The following is a 23,433-nucleotide window of genomic DNA, read 5'->3' as shown; positions in this document are numbered from 1 at the left end:
AACAGTGCAGTAAGGCTTTATTTGATTTTTTTTTTCTTCTTGGTAGTGCTCACATTTTTAAACTATGAAAATGGATAAAGGTATTACATTCATCGAACACAAACAAAACATTTAAAAGATACAATAAAGGCTTTCATGGTATTTCAGACAGAAAAGAACAGATATGGTCAATACTACCGAGCCGTAAATGGACCAGTTACACAAACATACCAAACAGATTAGCGTTCCTGTGCAACTTAAAGCTTAGCTGCATCCTTTCACCGGTGTTCTGCGTTACAAAAAAACTAATGAAAAAAGCTTTTCACACAGATGCTACACAACTCTGAAGACTTCCAGCTAAATCAAATACACAAACTCTTTCACACAACACTCACAAACGTAAAACATCCGTAAAAGTCAAGACTGAGACGTCCATCACATGTGCGGTGCTGTGGAGGACGCCGTCGTCGAGGGGAAAAGGGAGATGATTAATCCAATCATGATCGCTTTCACTCACTGATTGTTGATATTTTGTGCCCACGTTCAAGTAAAACAAAATATAAGGGATAGGAATGACTCTGATTTATCAAAATGTTCACTATTTCCCCCATTATCTAAATTGTAGACGGTCATAAAAAACACGGTGTGCAACATCTGCTTCTTTAGTTCTGCACTGACGCGATACGACTAACGGAGCTAACAAAACCGTGTCTAAAATACTACCTAAATCACCGTGTAGCTGAGAGTTAGAATGTTTTATACCACAATATTGTTGAATCCTTGAATCTGATTGGTGAGAAGGCGATGATTCTTTTTTTTTTTTTTTTTGATAATAGCAGCTCTGATAGTAGTTCCGGCTACAAGGCAAATCACGTTAATATTAATGCGCTCGTTGTAATACGTTACGGTTTCTATAGAGTCTCCAGCGTCGGTGAACACATTTTGTCTTCAAGACAGAGGACTTTGTGTTTTAAAATTTATGGGAATCTTAACATGCTAAATTTATGTGTGTGTGTGTGTGTGTGAGAGATTAACTTTGAGAAAACCAAAAGAGACTGATGAGGGAAAGACTGTTTAGCGCTGATATAACGTAAGCGATAACGGGAACTAACTTGTTTTGCGAACAATAAACGTACATGTCATTATTTAATAAATAATACTATAGTTGTTGGCTGTGGTACGAGAGGGAATAAAACACTTCAGAATATTGTGTTAGAGGAAAATAATCAACTTCGGTGTGGAAACGTCGCACTCCGTCGTGTTTTATTCCTCACACGGAATTTTGAAATTCCGGCGGCCATTTTGAAAAGCGTAAATGGTTTTTCCTCAGTGCAGGTCAAGTGTAATTTCATGCTAAACAGCAGGCAAGCCTGATCTAGTACTGTGGTTTACAAATTATGCTAATTAGCAGTTGTGCAAATTTTAAAAACCACCCCTAGGCCCTGCCTCCCAAAGCTGAATGGTGGAGCTATACCAGAGTGCTAGTCAAATTGATGAGAAAAGATTTCACGTGAAAGACTTCGAGTACGTGTTATCTACATTAGCTCTGTAGCTTCACTGCAAAAAATAAAGAAGCAAAGTTGCTGATCAAATATAGCCTTTCCTCTGTACTTTGAGGTGAAAGCTGTTGGGTCAATCACGTTAACCGTCAGTGAAAGAACTCTCAGTTTCTAAACATGTGCGCTAATCGTTTGGGCTCAGGTCACCGAGAAGCTTGTGATCATCATTTTTTTGATTTATTTATTTTTTTTAAATGGCGTTTATGTACACAATTTTATGCAACAACAAAAAAAAAATTTAGGGATAGACCAATACATGTTTATACAACACTGACACCAGATTATCAGCTGACACCAGATAGTGACGTTTTTCACATAAAAAGAAAAAAAAAAGCTGTTGCTATTGTCGAGAAGATTGTATTTCAGTGTTTCAGTTCACGATGCGCTTTAAGACAATTCATGCCCTCATCAACATTCCCATCACATAACACATAAGCCTGTCGTGCAAATCGACATAAAACCTACGGAAACATTTACATAGGCAAATTCCGACAGGCGTCAGCCTGTCGATTTAAGTCAAATGGCACACACGCTGTTGCTTTGATAGGAACACCGTTACAGCTGCTGATTCATGGCAACTGTCCAGCAATTATCAGCCAATCAAGAAGCAGCAGAAACGCAATGCATATATGAGTGTGTACAAACTATTTAAAAAGAAAAATTAATCCGGTGAGCGGCAATTCTGGGGCAGAAATGCCTTGTCAATGAGAAAGGTCAGAAGAGAACGGACAAACTGGTGCACGCTGACAGGAAGGCTACGGTAACTCAAGGAACCACTCTTTACAACCACGGCGAACAGAAAAGCATCTCCGAATCACAACACGTCGAACCAGATGGGCTACAACGGCAGAAGACCAGGTCGGGTTCCACTCCTGTCAGCCCAGAGCGACAATTCGAAGCTACAGCGGGTACGGGCTCGCCAAAACTGACCGTTGCAACAATTGCGCTTCTGCTACATGACTGAATAATTGCATAATTGCGCAGGGGTACGTGTGTTCCTATTAAAGTGGCTGGTACGTGTAGATAACTTGTTGATATAAGGCTGTATTATGATGTCGATTAGCCTCACTTGCTATGATACGTTATCACCATTATATGACTTCAGAATCTGAGATGATGTTACGTCAAATCGTCGAACGCGGTTTTTAGGAAACGTTTTTTTTTTTAGGAATCGGTCACAAAGGGCTTCTGACGGTGTAACGTAGCCCTACGCAAGACGATTCAGATATGTAAAGTAAAATGTTACCAAAAACGATGCCAACATCGGTCCATCAGCGATACTCCGTATCGGATCGGTGCATCCCTAAAGAAAATGTAGAACGGCACCCACGTTGAAGAATACGCTTAGTAGTGAGATGTTAGTACCATTAATTCTGTGTCACATATACATTTATACACTCATTCACTCTTCATAAAAATAGACCTTTCCAAGAACACTCAACCCATCTGAATCTTCATTAGGGTTTTTCCCCCCTCACACCTGTTTTGGCACTAAGCAAGCATCTTTACAGTCTTTGCTAATTGGCCATAGTTGACTCCTTCCTTCACGCCATCCAGGAGGACACTTTCACACTTGGGTCTCTGTGTGCACTGAGGTTTTCAGTACCATGAGCAGGCCCCGAAAGGTATTAAGGTGTCTTCACAGATCAAGCAGTGTGCAGAGGAATTTTAGGAAATCACCGTGCTGAACCCGTGGAGATCGGAGGAATTGTGCAGATCAAAGGGGAGTCTCTTTACAGGAATCATGATTGGTCCACGTATTAGTCGAATCCTTGGGGAATGCGGAATTGGGAGAACTGTGAGCAGAAGCAGCACCATCTGACCTTCTTATTTATTATTTCTCTCTGGTCCCTTTTTGAAGTGCTGAATATTTGAAAATACTGGGAGGTTTACCGTACAGATCTCCAGCAACTGTCCCGTTAAGGTCCAAAGAGCGGTCTTGTCTGTGCCTGACTGAAACTGAAACTCCAGGATGGTCGCTCAGTTCTGAGGGGTGGAGTAGTAGTCCTGCGGCGTGGAGTAGTAGTTGTGGTGCTGGCTGGTCTGGATGCTCCCATAGGAGAGGAGAAGTGGAGCGGTGGAGGTCTGGGGTGCCGTGAACGTGAAGCTGCCCGTCTTCTGGAGGGAACCGTACCAACTTGCACCTAGCTGAGACGACGAAGACATCGTACTACTGCAGGAAAAAGAAGGACAAAGGAAGGAAAAAAAGAAAAAAGAGTCACGTTTCAGCAGGACCTGATTTGACCCTGATCCCGGGATTAACTAACATTAATAAAGCTATCACGAGTAGGGAAAGAGCTACAGAAAGAGTTGTTTGTTGGTAAATGAGACCTTTTAGCTGTACTCATGTTCAACGCACGTGAATAGAAGAGGGCTTCGGTCGAACGTGCGTCATGATGACGTCACATGACACGTCTCGGCGGTAATTTTTTTTTAAATGGCAAGCTCCTCCAAATATTGCGGAGCTTGCTTGATTTTTCGTTCATTTCTGTGATCATAAAATTCCGAAGGGACGGAAACATATAAATATATATATTTATATACGTGTTTTCGGCAATCCCCGTGTGCACACAAACCTTCCCCTTTCACTCCTGGAGCTGAGGCTTCTGGACAGGTCATCGTCACTATCGTAGCGCCTCGGATTGTCAAAGAAATACGCCCTGGAGTTGAAACTGTGGCTGTGGATCATGCCGCCCGGTGCCTGAGAAAACAAACACACAAACATCGGTTCAATAGTGCGTCTCGGTGGATTTTTCCACTTGAGTGACTCGAGACTGATGTGACTCATTCATTCTGTCTGACAGGCCTGACGCTCTCCTGTAGAGCCTAACGGAGCAGATTAGTCCGATTCGTCATGGAGGAAACACCAGGCAGCACAATAACGGGTCAGAGTCAGGACGAGAGCAACTGGATGTCTCACCAGGTTCTGATTGGGCCGCTGAACTCTGAAAAACACCACGAGGAGGGTGGTGGGGACAAACTCCCAGAAAAACAGGACAATCCCAAACACCATGTAGGCCTTCCCGCTGATCTTCTCTACATCATCCTGCAAGAATACACACACACATTTTTTTTTTTGGTTATCTTTCTATTTTACAGGATTTTCACGATCTCCATCTTATCTTCTATGCCTTACAATCTGCTCGATGAATGACGACTTCTAGTTCCCTGATTATTTCGAATAAAAAGTCTGAAAAAGAGATCCTCTCTGTAACTTGGTGGAAAATTTGGACACCTCCTCTGGACATTGTAGAACCGCATTTCAAGTAATATTGTGCTTTTAATAAAGATTTACCGTATACACCTAGGAAGTGACCTAGTTATGTATGCTGTGGAGAATGTGGGGTGTTTTTGACTTGCATCTGGGGATAGTCACGTTTTCGGGATGGCTGGGGAACGTTTTTTTTGTTTCTTTGGCGATGCATAATTACTGCTTTTTTTTTCGTGACTTGTGAAAACCCGATAGATTTTTATTTTGTCATTATTTTTTTTAAATAAACAGGACAAAATATTTTGAGACTGGAACTGAGCGAAAGGGATGAAACAAAAACCAAAACAGCAAAAGGGCACATTAATGACGATTCTGTGAACTGACAGGCACTCAAGGGTTCGGAGAAAAGTATGACGTGTCCACCAGAACGTCCACTCCTGTCTGGACCACGAACTGCAGGCTAGTCTGGAATATTTCAGCCAAACCGAACAGGACGACACCAAATTTTAGCCTTGCCACTTGGAAAATATATTTAAACAATACAAATGACCTTGGTCAGTGCTGTCAGAGCTAGCAAATCAGTTACGTAGTCTGTGAACCATTCTCGTTGCGCTTAAGCCCAGCCGCTTTTGCTTGACTCTCGTTCCTATTCCTAAAATGATGCGTCTTAATTTGTCTTCGGAACCTGCTTTATCAAAGTAGTTTAAACAAAGGCAGGAGCAGAGCAGCCACAATTTGTACGGCCCAAGGGGTTTACGCCGCGGTACGTATATACAAACAATTCCTCCGCAGGATAAGATATTGATGATATAGCTGATGGTGCGGTTATGTGGCGTGACCTGGGCATCGCGCACGTAGAACGAGGACAAGCATGGCGGAAGGCGGAGTTCCAACCCTAGACGAGGAAGCAGAATTAATCCCTCCGTAACATGGAAGAGGTTCGGATACGGGAGATCAGACGTGAAATCAAACAGCTGTGATTTGTAAAGTGTGTCAAAACCCCGAAGACGCATCAGATTTGTCCCACAAAATCAAGCAAAAACACCGACCAGAACGTGTTACTATTTTCAGATCATTCCTGCAAAAAATACCATGAAATATCGTGATATAGTTTTAAGTCCATATCGCCCTTCCCTGACGGGTCGGTTCTGCTCAGTTGGCAGAAGGGTCTGTCTAGCAGGAACAGGTTTTGCTCAGCAAGAAAAGAAATTAAACTGAACGTTGCTGATGATGGTACCTGGTCGGAGAAGCTGTACCAGCCGTAGTTGAACGGAGTGGCCCGGTCTTTTGGAGATACGGCCACTATGGCGAGATTATAACACACCCTCGATGTGTACAGCAGGACAACTGCTGCTCCGGTGGCCGTGGCCTGACGCACTGATGTCCCCTGAAGCACACAAATGCACTAGGACCATTAGTCAACCATCTAATGTGTTTGGTGTGTGTACAGTATGTGTTTGGAATTCTCTTGTACCCCTTTTCTATTCGGAGTTCAGTCATATCATTTGTACATAAACAGTTACATAAAAACAAAAGGATGTATTTATACATATTATAAAGTAAATATACAAATGACTATTCATACTTTAGGTCAATTACTCTTAACTCAGTGCTGAACTATGCAAAACTGTTCACTATACTCTCCTCTTGCTCGTTAGCCATCTTCTTGGAGGTCCAGTGCAAAATTTAAGCAAACTTCAGACACCAAACTTAAAACAGCTCGGTATTAGAGGATAGTTGTGAGCACATTCAGTAGTATTTTATTCCAGGAATTCATCCCAGTAAAATAGTTCCTTTCATAGAGCTAACAGTTCTGTCATGCTAGCACTTATATAAAGCAATTAGCACCTCGACAAGAGGACTCTTTCAAACTTTCCGTGATTGAGTCAAATAACCAGAGTGATGGGAATTTCCGTTCCCATCATCTTACCTTCGACTCCAGATAGACGTTTGCGGAGGACATCTTGGCAAGTTTGCAGATGCAGGTGGCGAGTGAGATGGCGCACAACACGAAGAGGCTGTCGTTGATTAGCACACGAGCCAGAATTATGTGTTTTGCATTGCTAGCTTCCATGTTCTTCTGGGTCAGCACCATTAGAGAGCACGTAATGTTCACCGCCAAGAAGAAGACGCTGATGAACAAGAAGGCCAACCTCAGGGGCATCCTGCACAGAGACCGGGTCATAAGACAACTTATACTCTATCAGTGCAGAGCGTACACCACGGACACTGCTAACGCCATCTATAGAATCATTGTTAAGCAAAGATAACCAAAAACAAATCAAATTTAGTGCTTAATTTTACCCCAATGCTTCTGCACATTTGCCGACTAGCCATATATCAGTAGTCAGATATAATATACGTTTATCACTCGGTCCAATTATTCAAATTAGCTAGATAAGGTAATACTGTCAAAGCAGCATGTGTACCTTCTTTGTAGCTAGCTATGTTTATTATCGAACCTTTGATACACCTCTCAAGGCCGGACATTCTGAAGCTTGTGGCCAGAAAAGTGTACAAAAACAATGACTACCTTAACCCTAACTCACAGACAGTACATAGGGGTTTGTCTAGACTGAAATCACATGATCAAAGCTCTTATTTGTCCTACTTGCTGTTACAAACTGAAACTTTCAGCATCGGTCAATAATTCTGGAGTCGACTGCATCATCACCATCGTTTCTCTTGCCTGACATTGCAAGCAGCTCAGAAAAGAAGTTAATTAAGAAAAGATCTATTATTAGGGAGCCAAAGCAAATGGACGCAAATATAATTGGTTGTGATTTTAATGACCACTAATTCACGGAGTTGACACCCCAGAGCTAGGGTTGACACCCTAAGAGCTACTTAGCTAGCTAAGTAGACGGCTGCCTAGATAGGATTTGCAATCCTGAAGTGTCAAGCCACTATTTTCCCCTAATATACATAACTAAGAACTTCCTTCTTTAATAAGAAAAAAAAACCCTTGAACGACACGTGCAACCAACAGCCAACCAACCAACCAGCCAGTCAAGCAACTAACCAACCAGCAAGCCAAGCAACTAACCAACTAACCAACCAGCCAGCCAAGCAACTAACCAACCAACAATTGGCTGAGATATAAAGCAGCTGTCCTTTGAGGTCTCTTATGTTTGGACACATTTAAGTTCCCATGTGTCCTTTAAGATGAAGCTTGAAGACATTCAAGTTCAGAAAACATGGTGGACAGTTTTAACATGATTTGAGAATAAGATCGTGACAAGATTCTTTTAATAATATTAACATTTATAAGAAAGTGCTGTCAAACATGAAAAGATTAAAAAAAAAAAAAAAAAAGCATTATTTTTCATTCCAGTTGCATTCTTACAATATCATTCAAGGACAACTTACTTACCATGAAAGGAAAATCACTTCAACCGGACAAATTCAAATGAACGTGAAACATCGCCGCCATAGTCATGCACCTAATTGGTCTAGTGCTTAGTTTTCGTCCAGGCGCCAGTCAGTCAGTGTTCTCCATCTGTTTTTCATTCATTTTGCAATTTGTTAGACTGCAGTATTTGTTTTGTAGTCATTATCTCTCCATCTCAATCCGTGCTCAACGATCCGAACCAATAATTCAAGACAAAACCATTTGATTCGTCCTTCACCGGGACTAACGCAAGACAAAGGCCGCACTGACTTGTTTATGAAGGTTTCGTAGTCATCCGTGTCATTTTATATGTAGTACTTACTTGTATTTGTTGAGTTCCGGGGAATATTTCGCTTTGGCTTTACACAGGATCTGTTGGAAGAAAGAAAGAGACAGAAAGAGAGAGACGGAGAGGAGGACCGGATTAACATGATGTTAGAAAATGCTGCGGACAACAGAGCAGGCTAACCAAGGACAGCATATCGAGTCTGTGACCGCTGATTGGACAGAAGGTTTCGATTCATTTTCTAAAACAGCAGCTCTGAAAGTAGTTCCGGCTGCAAGACAAATCACGGGTTTACATTAATGCGCTCATTAATATAAATGGACGTTATTAATTCTATAGTAACAACTGACACAGGGACTTGTGTAGCAGATGCTCCACATACTGTACACGGATTGATAAACGTGTGTAATTGTTGACATGGTGAAGAGGACATGTTTGTGGAGCATTTGTTGAAGGAGTCTCCGGTGTCGGCGCTTTCGAGCAGATAAAACGGTTTCCTTTATGTTTTCTGACTCGGGGAAAGTCTTCGACATGGGGGCATTGCAGGTTCTTGGCAACGTGATAAATTTCCAAAGAGAGAAGCTGATGAGGGTAAAGATCAATAAAGTTTGATTGTCTTTAAACTGTTAATCATCATCATGATGACATCGTAAAACCCGGAGAAATGTCTGCTCCACAAACAGGACCGTTATCTGCAGATCTGTTCAAACAGAAATGTCTGTTCTGACTGAGCAAACAGCTATTTTCTACAGAGTGATCGATACAGCACTGCCCAAAAGCTAAAAATGCCTTGGCCTTTCATTACAAAAGCCCCCCCCCCTTTTGAGGTCCTTACAGTGCTGCCAAGGTGTTGGTTCACTAGCATGGTGAACTAGAACTCACCCTGAACCCATTCCTCTATCTGTTCGCTACAGGAGATCTTGCACAAACCCAGCACCGAGAGATTTATTTAAAGCCTTCTGCCTAAAATTTCCACACACAGCAAAGTTCTTGAGACAAATCTGCACACGGTCACATTTTTTTTTTTTTTTAAATCAACAAATATTTTCTGGCATGTGTACACCCCAAAGTTGATTATTTTCCAAGAGCAGCACATCCCGAAGTGTTTTATTCCTCTTATACTGCAGCAACGGTTACAATCTCTAATTATTAATAATGAACAAGAGGTCATACTTTTTAATCGGTTTATAATTACACATTATAATTAACTGTACTCTTTATTTAAAAAAATAAATAAATAAAAAATAAAAATTTCAACCAAACAAAAGCATGCATCACAATAATTGGCACCCCTGCATTTAGTACTTTGTGCAACTTCTTCTCCTATAATATAATAAAGACCTGAGGGAACCCGAGAGCACTCCTCAATACACAATCTCTCCAAGTCCTCCAGGGTCCTATTTCTTGTCTTGTGGAATCTCCATTTCAGCTCAGTCATGTTTACCGAGAGTGCCAATAATTCCAGATCTGATTGTAGAAATTGTGATATGGAATTAGTTATTTTCTGAATTATAAACCGCATCGTTATCTTTCGAAAAAAGCTGAAGCACAGCACTGGAAAACAAGTACACCAAAAAATAAAATACGCAGAATTTCTACGTCACGTCACACCACGTCTTATACCATATTTAGCTGCAGTGGGCATCCTCACACTAATCACACGATGCATACTGCAAATGGCATAAGTCAACACGTACAGTATTGTGGAGCTCATAATAAACATACCAAGCAAATTCATGGCGCAGCTGGTTTGTATTTAGTGATGCTCTCGAAACTCCATAAAAGGCAGATCTGATGACTAAACTGTGAAAAAGTGGCTCCTAAGCGCTACATATGCCAAATCATAAATCCGCTAACGCAGCTCAGCCTTTGGAGCACCTCGGCTACGGAAGAAAGACACTGAACACTCTGGATCCTTTTTATAGGGTGCCATTACTTTGGTCCTAATTAAATGGTGGTAATTGAATGGTCAGTAAAAGGAAAGAAAACCTGCGAGATCATATTTTAGCTCGTGTTATAAGTGCATCTCATGCCAATGTTTTTTTTCCCCTGGTCAAGATCAGATGATGCAGTATCATGCAAACCTATATCACATGTTTTTGCTACAGCTCGGCCGAGCCTCCCATTTTTCTTTAGCCATACAAAAACAGAAACAGTCCCAAAATAAACAGTGAAAGTGTACCGAAGGCTTCGTCTTCCTAAGAGAGAGAGAGACCAGGTTCCCCTGAGCATTCTACTTTCACTGAGTGAGAGCTGTTTTAGCTCCACACACACACACACACACACACACACACACACACACACACACACACACACGAGAGAGAGAGAGAGAAATAAGGTCAGCACACTGGCCTGCTGCTGAATATGAGCCTCAGTTGGCCACAAAAACTCAGCCAAAGCACGAGATTCAGAGTTTACGCCAGGAAGAAGAATTAACATAGAACTGTGAGAAGAGTGGAGCGCGTGAGAGAGAGAGACAGAGAGAGAGAGAGAGAGAGAGAGAGAGAGAGAGAGAGAGAGAGAGAGAGAGAGAGAGAGAGAGAGAGAGAGACACAGAGAGAGAGTCAATGAGTGGGTCAGTGCTTCAGTCAGTGAGCTGGTCAAGGAGTCAGTTAGTCAACATATTGGCCAGTGAGTCGGTCAATGAGTCAGCGAGTCAGTCAGTCAGTGAGTTAGTCAGTCAATGTATTGGTCAGTGAGTCAATTATTCAGAAAAAAACCATGCTCTACGGCCCATCAGAAATGATGCCCTGTTGAATACAGTCGAATATTTCTCATTTGGTTTAGTTACATCAAGCATTCACAAGCTACTATTACACATGCAACCTAATAATCATTTTAATAATCCGACTCGCAGCACGATCTGAATAAAAGCGTTCATGTTTACACCTCAGTCACAGCAGAGGAAACCAACGGAGGCCAATCTGACTGAAATTTCTATCCAATTAAACCAGGTGGGTCTTTTTTTTTTTCTTTTTTAAATAATAATATATGTGAAATATCATAATTGAGTAAAATCTTTGTGGCTGATTACTTTCACTAGTGGAATCTCACTGCGTGCGTTCTGTACACGTGCATTTCAGACATGACGGGCTCCTGATGGGAAAAATAAATAATAAATCCTGTGAGAAAACAATCACAGTTCATATTACAGACTGATTCATTCATTAAACTCAGTAGAGTGGCTTGGTGTTTGATATTCAGACAGTCAACAAGGATGCAGAACGAACACGTGGTAAAAAAAAACTAACAAAATAAACAAACAAACAAACAAAAAAAAAAAAAGACACAATGGTTAGTAAGATTGGGGAAGGCCAACACATCAGTGTGAAGGTCAGGTGTCCACAAACCTTTGGCCATACAGTGTATTTCCCAAAATAGAAATAAACTAGTCTAATCTGAACCATGACCCTGACCAGGCAGTTACTAAGGATGAATGAATGAATGCTGTACGGTCGTTTAAATGAACACGGCTCTTGTTCGTCCCACAAGCTTCATATCTGACCGTTCGCTCACAACAGACTGAAGGTGAAAACCTTACTCACGTTAATTGTGTTGCATCCCAGTGCACAAGATGCCTCGAGAACCTTTCCAACAAGCTCTCTTAAAATAAAAATAAAAAAACTCAAATAGTGCATAGTGTGTATCCTGCACGTCTCTGTATCTGTTTAAACACATTATCTGTTCATTCTGGAATAATTTGTTCGCATTGAGTTACATCCCTAATAATAAAAAACACGTTCTTTGGAATGTGTAATCTGCATTACTTCATTCAGATTCATTTAAAAACATAGCCACTGTAGGAAAACGGAAGAGGGACAGTTTAAACTGACAGCGTCTTGTGATCCAAAAATACAGCATCATGCGCATTCTACAACACGACGACAAGGAAGAGGAAGGAAGAGAGAGAGAGAGAGAGAGAGAGAGAGAGAGAGAGAGAGAGAGAGAGAGAGAATATAAGAGACACACACACAGTGTGCATGTGTGATTTGGGGTGAGAGAGAGAAATGCTCAGCCTATAAGTTGTTTACTTTGTTTGGTCACTTAAGAGAGAAAAAAGAAAAGAGAGGGAGAATGGAGTGCAGGGCTGAGCAGACTGAGAGCAGCAGAATCTCACACTGCTGTGTCATATTGTGTTGTGTGTTAGTGTGTTATATTTTTCCTGTGTTCCTGCACACCATTCACGTGTTCCTGCACACCATTTCTTTCTTTCTTTCTCTCTTTCTCTCTCTCTCTCTCTCACACACACACACACACACACACACACACACATTATTAGTGTTTACAGTATCTGCTACTTGTAATGAATCGCCGGTTCACAGATCAGAAATGATTATAAATTATGACCCATATCGCCATTATATTTTTGTGGAAAAGCTTGCAAACCTTAGGGCTTTCGAACGGGAAGAAAATGCATCCATGTTTTACAAATCACCTACAAAATGATCCAAAATGAACTGAGAAAGTGTCTTTTGGCCTATAGTTCATGCCTTCCTCCAAATACCCCCCTACAAACATGCACCATCTGACATGTTTACAGGATCCAACTCATTATTTCCTGTTTGCCTTCAGTTATCAGGGGGAGGGAAAAAAATTAAAAAAATAAAAAACCCAATCCTGTTACCAGGAGCCTGTGCAAAGCCTGAATCACGAGCCTGAGAAGTTAAGAGGATTTAAGCTCGGCTTTCTTCCAGTTTTACTTCTGTTTGAACGTGATGGCCTGCCTGACCGGGTGTACACACGTGCAACATCTTCTTGCTCGGGCCTTAGAATCTTCAGACTCCCCCCCAAGAGGAGAGGTTCAATCACGTAGCACATGGGCTGAGCGTGATCAAAAGTCAATACACCAATCTAGAGTAAAGAACTCAACTGTCACAGGGTCATGTGAGAGTGTCGGACACAGTGTGAAGGTCGAGGTCAGACCGGTAGAGTAATGATTAACAATTATTAGCTCAGATGCGAGAAGGTCACAGGACAACCATTACCTTGACATTCTACAAAGCTGGGCTTTAATGAAGATTAGCAAGAAAGGGGGGGGGGGGGGAACATCACATGAACTCTCATTTTGAGTCTCAGCAAACATTTGGAATAGATTCTCTGGTCTGATGAGACCTGCCACAAAGTGCTACATTTGGTGAAAACCCAACACTGCTCATCACCCTGAGAACACCATTTATACAGTGAAGCATGGTGGTGGTGGTGGTGGTGGTGGCAGCATCATGTTTTTGGGTTGCTTTTCATCAGCAAGGACAGGGGAAATGGATTGGTGCCAAATATGAGACCACCCTAGAAGAAAACCTGTTCAGCCAATTACATTCACTCTCATGCTCAAGAGTAATTATCATACAGTTGACATCAGTTAAATTATTACAATTAACCCCAAATAAATATCAGCCGTTTCTGTACGATTTTCTTCACATCTTGGTTTCATCCGACTGCTGAAGCCATGGTCCACAAAGAACTTACAAAGAAGGTGTGGTATCTCACTTGTTGAAGGGTATCGATCAGGAGAGAGGTATAAAAAATTTTAAAATTCCATAATATTAGATGTACCATGGAACACCATGAAGGCCATCATCAAGAAGTGGACTAAATGGAGCACCACAGTGACATCACCCAAAACGGGACGTCCCTCCAAAATGTATACACAAGCGAGACAAAAACTTACCAGGGAGGCTGCAAAGAGAGCAACGGCAACATTAAAGGAGCTGCAGGAATATCTGACAAGTACTGATTACTCTCTGCAGGCGACAACGACGTCTCGAATTCTTCACACGTCCGGGTTATGGGGTAGGACGGCTAGATGGAAGCCCTTCTCACAAAAAACATCCAAGCCCAAATAAATCACCCCAAACCATGTGTCAACATGTGTCATGGTCTGATGAGACCAATTCCAAAAGGTATAATAATGCCAAAAGTTATGTTTGGTGCACAAAAAAGAAGCACATCACCAAAAGAACACCGTACCCATGGCGAAGCATGGTGGTGGCAGCATCATGCACCATTTTTTTCCAAAATAAATAGAATACACAAGTCTTTGTTATCATATACGCACATCTAGATACTAGCATCTGAGCCAAAACTACATTTTAGACCGATAGCAAGTTAGCAACTGTAATTCCAATAACATTGACTGATAACTGAACACCCCACAAGGACCACCTGCTTCAGTGAAACAAGGTGTATAATGGTTGCACACTAAATCCTCAACACTTTCATGGGTTAAACGCTGCATTTCCTCTGCAAGTCTCATCAACTGACCTCATTACCTAATTCTCTTTATTAGCCAAGCAAATCCGCAACACCGTGAAACTTTTGCCAAAGAACCAGTGGCCTAGTTACACATTGACTACACATCGAACACAACATCGCAACTCCGTGAACAAAACCTCAGAGCAAGTCGAGGGAAATGATTCTAATGAGGGCAGCATGTAGGGTTCACAGCAACAATACCAATCATGAATATGTGGTTCACCTACAACTGCGGATCATAGTTCTTGAAGTTTAAAATAGTTTGGTCACAATGTTGTTTCCAAAGTTAAAAAAGTTCGGAAATAGCATCGAGTAACCAATCAGGCGTCACGTTGAAGGGGGGGGGGGGGGGGGGGGTGAGAGAAGTAAGAGAACCGTGGAGAACAGTGTGCCCATGAGTGAATATAAGCGTGAGCTCAACTATATGTTGCATTTTTAAAAAAATTATAAAATTCCAAAATGTTGCAATCTGATTTAAAAATAAACACCTTGTCTATTTTTGGGACATTCAGTAGTATGCGATCTGAGGTAGTCAGTATGCAGCAGCTCCTCGTCTCTTTCTTTTCTGCCTCCGACAACACAGCAAACTCAAACACCCTCCTCATCACCAAACTTTATTACTGATATTTAATCTAGATTTAATCTAGAGCGCAAGACAGTCTAGTTAGTTCACTGATCATAGCGAGGACTGGTAAGAGCGCCGTTATGGTTACAGTGTGGGTGTCGCGTGAGCTGATTCTTTTTTTCCCCTTTCCATAAAAAGCACAAAAAGACAAGTCAGCACTTTTTCTGTAGAGAAAAAAAAAAAAAGTCAACTAAATATTGTAATCACAATAGTAACAACTAAGAGTAGTTTACATGCTAAATGTAGAGATTATTAGACTGGAAATAATGATTTATTGTGATAACTGTCTAACCTTTAAGCTCAGTTTATGATACAAGGTGCTAACATTACTAACAACTGATATTTAACTGCAAAACTACAGGTTATGTTTAGATTTATAAACAACCTACTGAGTATATACGTTTACTTCACAGAGTACAGTTGTAAGAAAATGGACATAAATGCATACCCATAATGTTGCATATAATCCTAAACTGTCTATAACCGTAGTGAAAGATATTTGTAGATCTGAGCATCGGTACAGTACAACTGGTCTTTATACTTTCATTATTGATGTAAAAGGAAAATCAACCAACTAATCAAACAAAATATCAAAGCATGGTAATAGTATGGTAAAAGGTAGCTCCGCCATTTTGTTTACACGACCCGGTGAAGAAAAGCCTACCCAATGGGTTTCCATTGGTTCACAAGAACGAGGCTTGTGAATTCACAGGTGAAAAGTTAAACAAAAAAATCAAAAATAAAAAAAGGAACCGCTATTAAACGCAAATGTGTGTCTTTTTAGGTCCTTTCCCCTTCAGTGAATTGGAATTGTTTTTCCATTGGGTTTTAGTGGAATACAATTCATATGGATGGAAATTTACCTCAGAAGTGTGAACACTGCCCTGAGACACTCCCTACACCTACACAACCTCCTCCTGAATGAATCACAGGGGTATTTTCCACAAGAACAGCATGGTGTAAAATATAGACTAACGCACGCATCTAGCGACAACGTCGGCGTGCAGGAGGGACTGGGAATGAAAACAACATTCCGGCATGTTCTAACAGAACACATGTATGGCAGTGTGGGCGACATGACTCTTCAGCTGGAGTAAACGAATCCTCAGGCGGCTGGATTAACCTTTGACAAATAATAATAATAATAATAATAATAATAATAATAAAAGATGTTCCTTACACAGGGTTGGCATGAGCATTTCAAAATATCATTACTTGCACTCTTTCATTTAAAAGAACATTTCTGCATGTTTTTTTCACTGAGAAAAGGATATTATTTAATACTTTGTAGAAGAGTTGTTATAATTAGTAATAAAACACAACGGGATTTGGTGTTTTAGGAAAATAATCAACAGTATTGTGTGATGCCAATCAGTACAATTTTTAATTTACTAATGAGCGACAGAGCATGCTTCTTTTTTTTTTTTTTTTTTTTAACCGTTTATAGTTACATTTAAATGTTATGAAATGTCCACCGAACACATTCGTTTCGGTCATCCTTTACGGTACAACAGCTATAAACGTATCTGTTTTCACTCGTTTTTTTCTGTCTCTCAAAGTTAATAAGACGGAAACTACACAGCTAGTCATGTTACACAGAAAGCGGAACCCGGAAAAGTTCCCCGACACTGGAGACTCCTTCCGTAAATTCTAAATAAACATCACCTAGCAGAAAACTTCACCACACCAACAGTTATACAGTTCCCCTTAACGAATAACAACACACTTAACGCATTCATAGTTAGCCGTCGTTCGTGGAAAGTCCGAGCTGAACGAGCTGTTACTATGGAAACACTTTTCAGCCATTTAGTTACATTTTATGTCGTGGAACACCCGTGAAACAAAAAGTGGAGCCTGTGAAATAAATCGATTTCCGTACAACGTTGGTATTTTATTGCTACAGATTAAGAGACAGCGTGTTATAGATTATTATTTTTTTTTTTTGTCTTGCCTTAATATTGAATCTGCCAGAATATTTGCGGCATTTAATGAACAGCAGCCCGGCAGAACCGTTTCACGCTTTTACACCTCGCGTTAATGGCGTTTTCAGAAAAGAAAAAAAAAAATCCTACCTAATGAACCGCTAATTATATTTCAGCAACACAAATAATTCACCCAAATAATTAGTCCCCCCTTCTTGGTTTCTGTGATCAGAAGAAGTGCCTACAAGCCGAACGAGACAAGCAAAATTCCTCCAGGTTTCTGAGGCAACATGAAATGCTGATTTGTGCAAGTTTTATTTGCTATTCTGATACCCAGTCTGCTCCTGTGCACTTGCTGGTCCAGATTTATTTCAGAATCGGAGCGGGTGGTGTTTTTGTCTGAGCGCCACACACACACACACACACACACACACACACACACACACACACCCTTTTTGTCAAGGCTGCAACAACACGCTGACGTAATGCTCCTGCGTCGGCTGCTGCACTGCCTGCAGCTTTAAAAAACCAAGTGTGATTCGCTAGACGCCCAGACAGACACAAAAATACATCCACTTTCTGCTGTTAGTGCTAACAAGTCAGAACTCTGAGAGGACGCAATACGCATAAAGATCCACAAGCAGTCAGGTTTCACTCGGCCACTGTCCCGTATGCTGACTGGAAGGCACAGGAATGCTAAATAAGCAAGTCCTGACTGATATCTGCGCTGCAAGAGAGTACACAAACGAAGTGAAAGTTATCTGATTTTTTTGCAATAAGCAGTATGTCAGACAGCTCCCCCCTCCTTTATTTATTTATTTATTTATTTACTATTAAGCTACATTAAATTCAGTTCTCGATTCTGATTCGTCAGAAGATCTTTGATTAACTCTCTCTACAAGCAGCTCCGAGGGTCGTTCCACCTGCAAGTCAAATCCTACGCTTATATTAACGCGCTCCTTCTCATACGTCATCGTCTCTATCGTAGTACCGACACGCACAGCGACTCACGTGACGAACGCTCCACGTGGAGGATTTACGTGCTGACGTTTTCAGTGAGGAGACGTTTATTTTCCACGTGTGGAAGGAGTCTCCAGTGTCGGCGCTTTGTAACGGTCCGTTTCCTAAACACGGGAAAGTCTTCAGCGCGTTACGGTTTCTAAGACAATGACCGAAAGAAAAGAATGACCGTTTATAGCGAGAACGGTGACGGGTGACGCTACCGTGTCTCGCGGACGTTCCGCAACATTAAAATGTAACGATAAATGGATTCAAAATAAAATGTAAAAAAGTATGACGTCATTCTTTAATAACTAAAAATGAGGATCGTCAGCAGGATAACACGGTGCAAGAGAAACAAACGTGAACCTTCGAGACACATCCAATCTACACAATTAATTTTTTTTTAAAGCTTGTAACGAAGATATACTGATGAACCCCTGACATTCCTCAATACATTCAAATGCCAGAGAATGTATTAGACCCTCTGTGAGATCAGAATGTTAATTAAATATCATCAGGATTCTTTATTATCAGGCCAACACTATGATTATGAGTCACAGATGATATATTGTGCAGCCCTTGTAATGTCCGTGCACGATTAGTTTCTGTCTTGCGCAAAGGCCAGAGGCTTTGTTCAATAATAAGCACTAAGACTACAGGAAATCCTTCAGAAATGCACTGATCTTTGTTGAACTCGTACTGCCTTTGCTAAACGAGTCAACGTGAAGACACGACGAGCGATGCAAAACCGATCACAAACGCCATTAATGTACGTCCGGTGGCTTTCTGTGTTATCTGACAAAATGGAGCCATTGATCGGACCGGGAGGTCGGGTTTTTCTCCCCATTTACACTCAAATTTTAAAAAAATGTTTAAAAACAAGGTCAGTACTTTGCTAACGGTGTCTAGCTGGTTTAATCTTTGGATAAGAGATTAGATAATGCGTTATTGCTTACTGATCGATGACGGACAAAAAGGAACTCTTAATACGAGTTTTAAAGCAATGGGGAAAAAATACAAAATGTCCACCTCATGCTGAAATCCTCCATTTTGTAAGCAGGTTGGTGAACATTGTGTGTAGCTGTTGTTTTTTTTAGTCTTTGTATAGAGTAGGTCCACAGATTCATGCTCAATAGACGCGTAGATCAGGCCTTTGGTCTTGGCTAAATGTCAGCGTACAATGGATTTACATCAAAACAGAGCCATGGAGCAACCTGATTAGTTTTCTAAATCAGTGGTTTTCTAAACGGAGTCCGTGACTTTCTTTACAGCGTGCAAATCACAACCCACCATTATCAGAGCGATTATATTTATTACTGGTATAGGCGTTAGTCTGTTTGACCAGCCCCTTACATCGAATGGCTTTTATCCAAACTTCGAAAACTCAAAAACAAGTAGCGTATTAAATGCAGTCGACTGAAATCTAATCTAACGTGCTCGAGTCAGTGCGGGGGTGTAAGAATAAAAAGCTCTCCAATAAATAGCTAGAATAATGACGAGTTAAATCTGTGGGATTTATTTTACAGTACATCTCTGGCCTCAGAACTTTACCCCTGCTCTAAATAATTCAATAGTTTGATGACGTCAGTCCAGATGTTTTTGTAAAGCGACTGAAGAGCCCAGGCTATTGTTTAGCAACTATTCTGTTCATGAGCACTTCATGCACTAATGGTGCTTCTTTCCTCTCCTTGAATAAATAGCAGCCTTGAAGAGATCAAATTTCAAAGTTTGAGCTTGGCCTATGACCAACAGTTTAGTAACCATGTCCTTTTATTTTATTTATGCTTGTATGAGCTTTGCTGCGTTGGATAGTTGCAATGCACCGATCAGCCATAACATTATAACCGACAGGTGAAGTGAATAACATTGATTATCTTGTTACAATGGCACGTGTCAAGTCAAGAGGAGGGGTATATAATATTAGGCAGTTGATGTGCTTGAAGCAGGAAAAAACGGGCAAGCGTAAGGATCTACCTGGGGAAGAGATGGCACCAGGATGCACTATGGGAAGAAGGCAAGATGGCGGAGGCAGTGTGATGCCCTGGGCAATGTTCTGCTGGGTTTGGATGTTACTTTGACATGTACCACCTACCTAAACATTATGGCAGACCAAGTACACGCCTTCATGGCGACGGTATTCTCGAACATCAGTGACCTCTTTCAGCCGGATAACGCGCCCTGACACACAGCAAACATTGTTCGGGAACGCTTTGAGGAACAAGGTGTCGACTTGCCCTCCAAATTCCTCAGATCTCAAGCCAATCGAGCATCTGTGGGACGTTCTGGGCAAACAAGTCTTACAGGACTTAAAGGATCTGCTGCCAACGTCTTGGTACCAGATACCACAGCACACCTTCAGGGGTCTTGTGGAGTCCACGCCTCAAAGTGTCAGAACTATTTTGGTGGCACATGTAGTGTTTGTAGGTGTGTACTGGTAATCAGTTGCCATGGATAATACTCATAGCATGGATAATGTGCTGTTAGTGTGTTCGGAATAACGGGAAGTTTCCCACTTTTTTTGTTTCTTTCTTTCTTTCTTTCTCTCTCTCAACAGTGTGTGACACCCAGCAGCTTCCAAAAGACTCAGGAGTATAATGTCAAGATTATCTGACTATATAATATCCCCAGTGACTTTTTTTTTGTTTTTGCTATGACAGCATAAAAAAAAAAAAAAAAAGTAGTATAGTTTAAACATCTCTGTCTGAGTAAATGAACAGTTCAGGGTAGAATATTTAAGGGTAGAATATTTAACTCATCTTCCGTATTTGATAAGGAGTAATTCAAACGAAACACTTGTGGTGTGCGGTTAGGAAGATAATCAATGACACGGTGGTGCGATACATCCTGAGGCAATTCAGACTTGCTGTTACCACCCTGAAGTCGACTAGTTTCCTTCACCAACACGTCCTGAAGTCTTTTTTTTACGTTCCATTTATGGAAGGAGTCTCCAGTGTCAGTGCTTTGTAACAGTCAGAGGTAAACCATGGGAAAGTCTTCAGGACATTGCGCTTTCCGGTTTCTCTACAGCACGACAAACTGCATTTCTGGCTTATTAAAAAAAAAGGAACGATTGTTCATGGCTGCTAAGTGATAACAGGAACTAACTAGGTTTCATGGGCGTTCCACACCATTAAATGTAACTATAAATGGATAAAAAGTATGTATATATGACGTGCTAAAAAAAACCTGTCATCGTTGGCAAATGTGTGCAGTGGAAGAGCAATAACACACTTCGGTACATGATGTTATAAGACAATAAGCAACCTTGTGGTGGTGACAATAACGGTGTTGATTATGTTTTATCCTTGACCGAAAGTCTTTATTATTGTGTTTTGTTCTAGTTTAAGCTTGCCCCAAGAAGAGAACAGCTTAGTGATTTTAGATAGCTAGCTTGATACAATAATCCAGTCAAAACCCATTAAGTAGGAGAGGAAGCCTATCTATTCAAAAAAGTATGCAAACAAACTCTGTAAACAATGCACTTGCTGTGCAAGAAAGTGTTAAGGCACCAGTTAAAATGTCCCATGAGGCAGTACTAATAATACTACTACTCCTATTAATAATAATACCCCTAATTAACGAGTCTTTATTGGTCACATATACACTACAGCAGAGTGAAATTCTTTTCTTCACATACCCCAGCCTGTCAGGAAGCTGGGGTCAGAGCGCAGGGTCAGCCATGATACAGCGCCCCCTGGAGCAGAGAGGGTAAGGGCCGTGCTCAAGGGCCCAACAGTGCCAGCTTGGCAGTGCTGGGGATCGAACCCCCGACCTTCCGATCAGTAACCCAGAGTAACCCTTAACTGCTAAACCACCACGGTCAGTAGTAATAATACTACTATTCCTTCTACAACTAATATTAATACTTCTACTGCAACTACTAATATTCCTTCTCCTAATAATAATAATAATAATAATAATAAATAATCGTACTACAACTACTAATAATAATAAACTGCTGAAACACCCAATCCTACTGCACCTACTAATACTGCTATTCATACTACTAATACCCCTACCACAACTACTATTAATAAAAAAATATAAAATAAAATAAAATAAAATAATAATAATAATAATAATAATAATAATACTCCTATTAATAGTAATATTTGTATTATGGTTTTGTTTTGGATGTTTGCAGTGTGCATCTGTTGGCTTTAGAAGACCATGTAGATGCACCAGGACTTGTCTGACCTGTGCGAAGTAGAGGTTGAGGAGGCAGAGGGTGCAGAACTGCAGGCACACGGGGAAACAGTAGAAGAGCCAGAAGGGCAGCGGCTGCAGCTGGCTCGCCTGGGCCATGTTGTTGAAGTAGAAGGAGAAGAGAGTGGTCCTGAGGGCCGACCAGAGCAGACACAGGAAGAGGAACACACTCCGGTAGCTGAGGCGCTTGTGGCCGTAGTGCAGGATGAGCCAGAGCTGCGAGTAGATGAAGAAGAAGAGTAGAGAGTACAGGAGCGTGTGCACGGCCGTGAGCGCCAGGTCCAACACAGCGCCTTCATCATCATCCTCCTCCTCCTCATCTTCAGCCGGGAGAGCGCCGAGCCTCCGGAGCTGGTTCTCAAGTGACAGCATGTCGACCGAGTCAAACAACCACAAGTCGGCCTGAGTTAAGACGCTCCGCTGTGCTTTAATTCTAAAACGATCATAAAAATACCCACAAACTTTTCATAGATCGGATTGGATCGTGACAAGCGTCATGGCAAAGTTGCACATCAAACTAGATAACTAACAAACAGCGAAAATTGTTTCAAAAAAAAAAAAGATCGGTCATGCAAGCATGGTTGAGAGACGGCCAAGCCAAAACAAACACACAAAACATGTAGAGAGGGGATTTAAAAAAGAAAAGAAAAAAAAAAAGGAGCTCAGTGCAAAAAAACAACTCCAGCTGAAAAAAGAGAGGAGCGCAATCAGCTGGGGTATACTGCAGTTTAGGACACGCCCCTTGTCCAATCAGCTGAGGGCTTCTGTAGTTTAGGACACGCCCCTTGTCCAATTAGCTGTGATATGCCGCAGCTGAACCCCCACCTCTCGCCCAATCAGATAGAAGCGTGCTCCTGCTTGCGTCCTGCCGTCATAGCAAAATTAGGAAACTGACTCCGCTGTGACGCCATTTTGGATCTGAGCGCAACCGCAAATCTGCCCTTAGTCCTATCGTACCGTGTGTGGAGCCAAAATGTCGGCTTCGTTCAAATTGTAACCG

At 41.4% G+C, this 23,433-nt stretch overlaps 1 protein-coding gene across 2 annotated transcripts; it reads right to left on the bottom strand.

Annotated features, from left to right (window-relative positions):
- Positions 1–23,144, bottom strand: gpr137c (G protein-coupled receptor 137c). Of its 2 annotated transcripts, XM_017476055.3 has the most exons (7): positions 22,425–23,143; positions 8,463–8,512; positions 6,680–6,914; positions 5,987–6,136; positions 4,459–4,584; positions 4,115–4,239; positions 1–3,711 (listed from the first exon to the last, which is right to left on the bottom strand). In XM_017476055.3, exons 1-7 carry the CDS (start codon positions 22,803–22,805, stop codon positions 3,519–3,521), a joined length of 1,260 nt encoding a protein of 419 aa, XP_017331544.1. In that variant the 5' UTR covers positions 22,806–23,143; the 3' UTR covers positions 1–3,518. The 2 variants fall into 2 exon arrangements, with proteins under 2 accessions (XP_017331544.1, XP_053538943.1); XM_053682968.1 differs by lacking the exon at positions 8,463–8,512 and having other exon boundaries at positions 22,425–23,144.
- Positions 23,145–23,433: the final 289 nt, after the last annotated feature.

Source organism: Ictalurus punctatus, chromosome 9, assembly GCF_001660625.3.
Source record: "Ictalurus punctatus breed USDA103 chromosome 9, Coco_2.0, whole genome shotgun sequence".
NCBI lineage: Eukaryota > Metazoa > Chordata > Actinopteri > Siluriformes > Ictaluridae > Ictalurus > Ictalurus punctatus.
The sequence above is the reverse complement of the archived record's forward strand: the minus strand, read 5'-3'. Positions and strand labels throughout refer to the sequence as shown.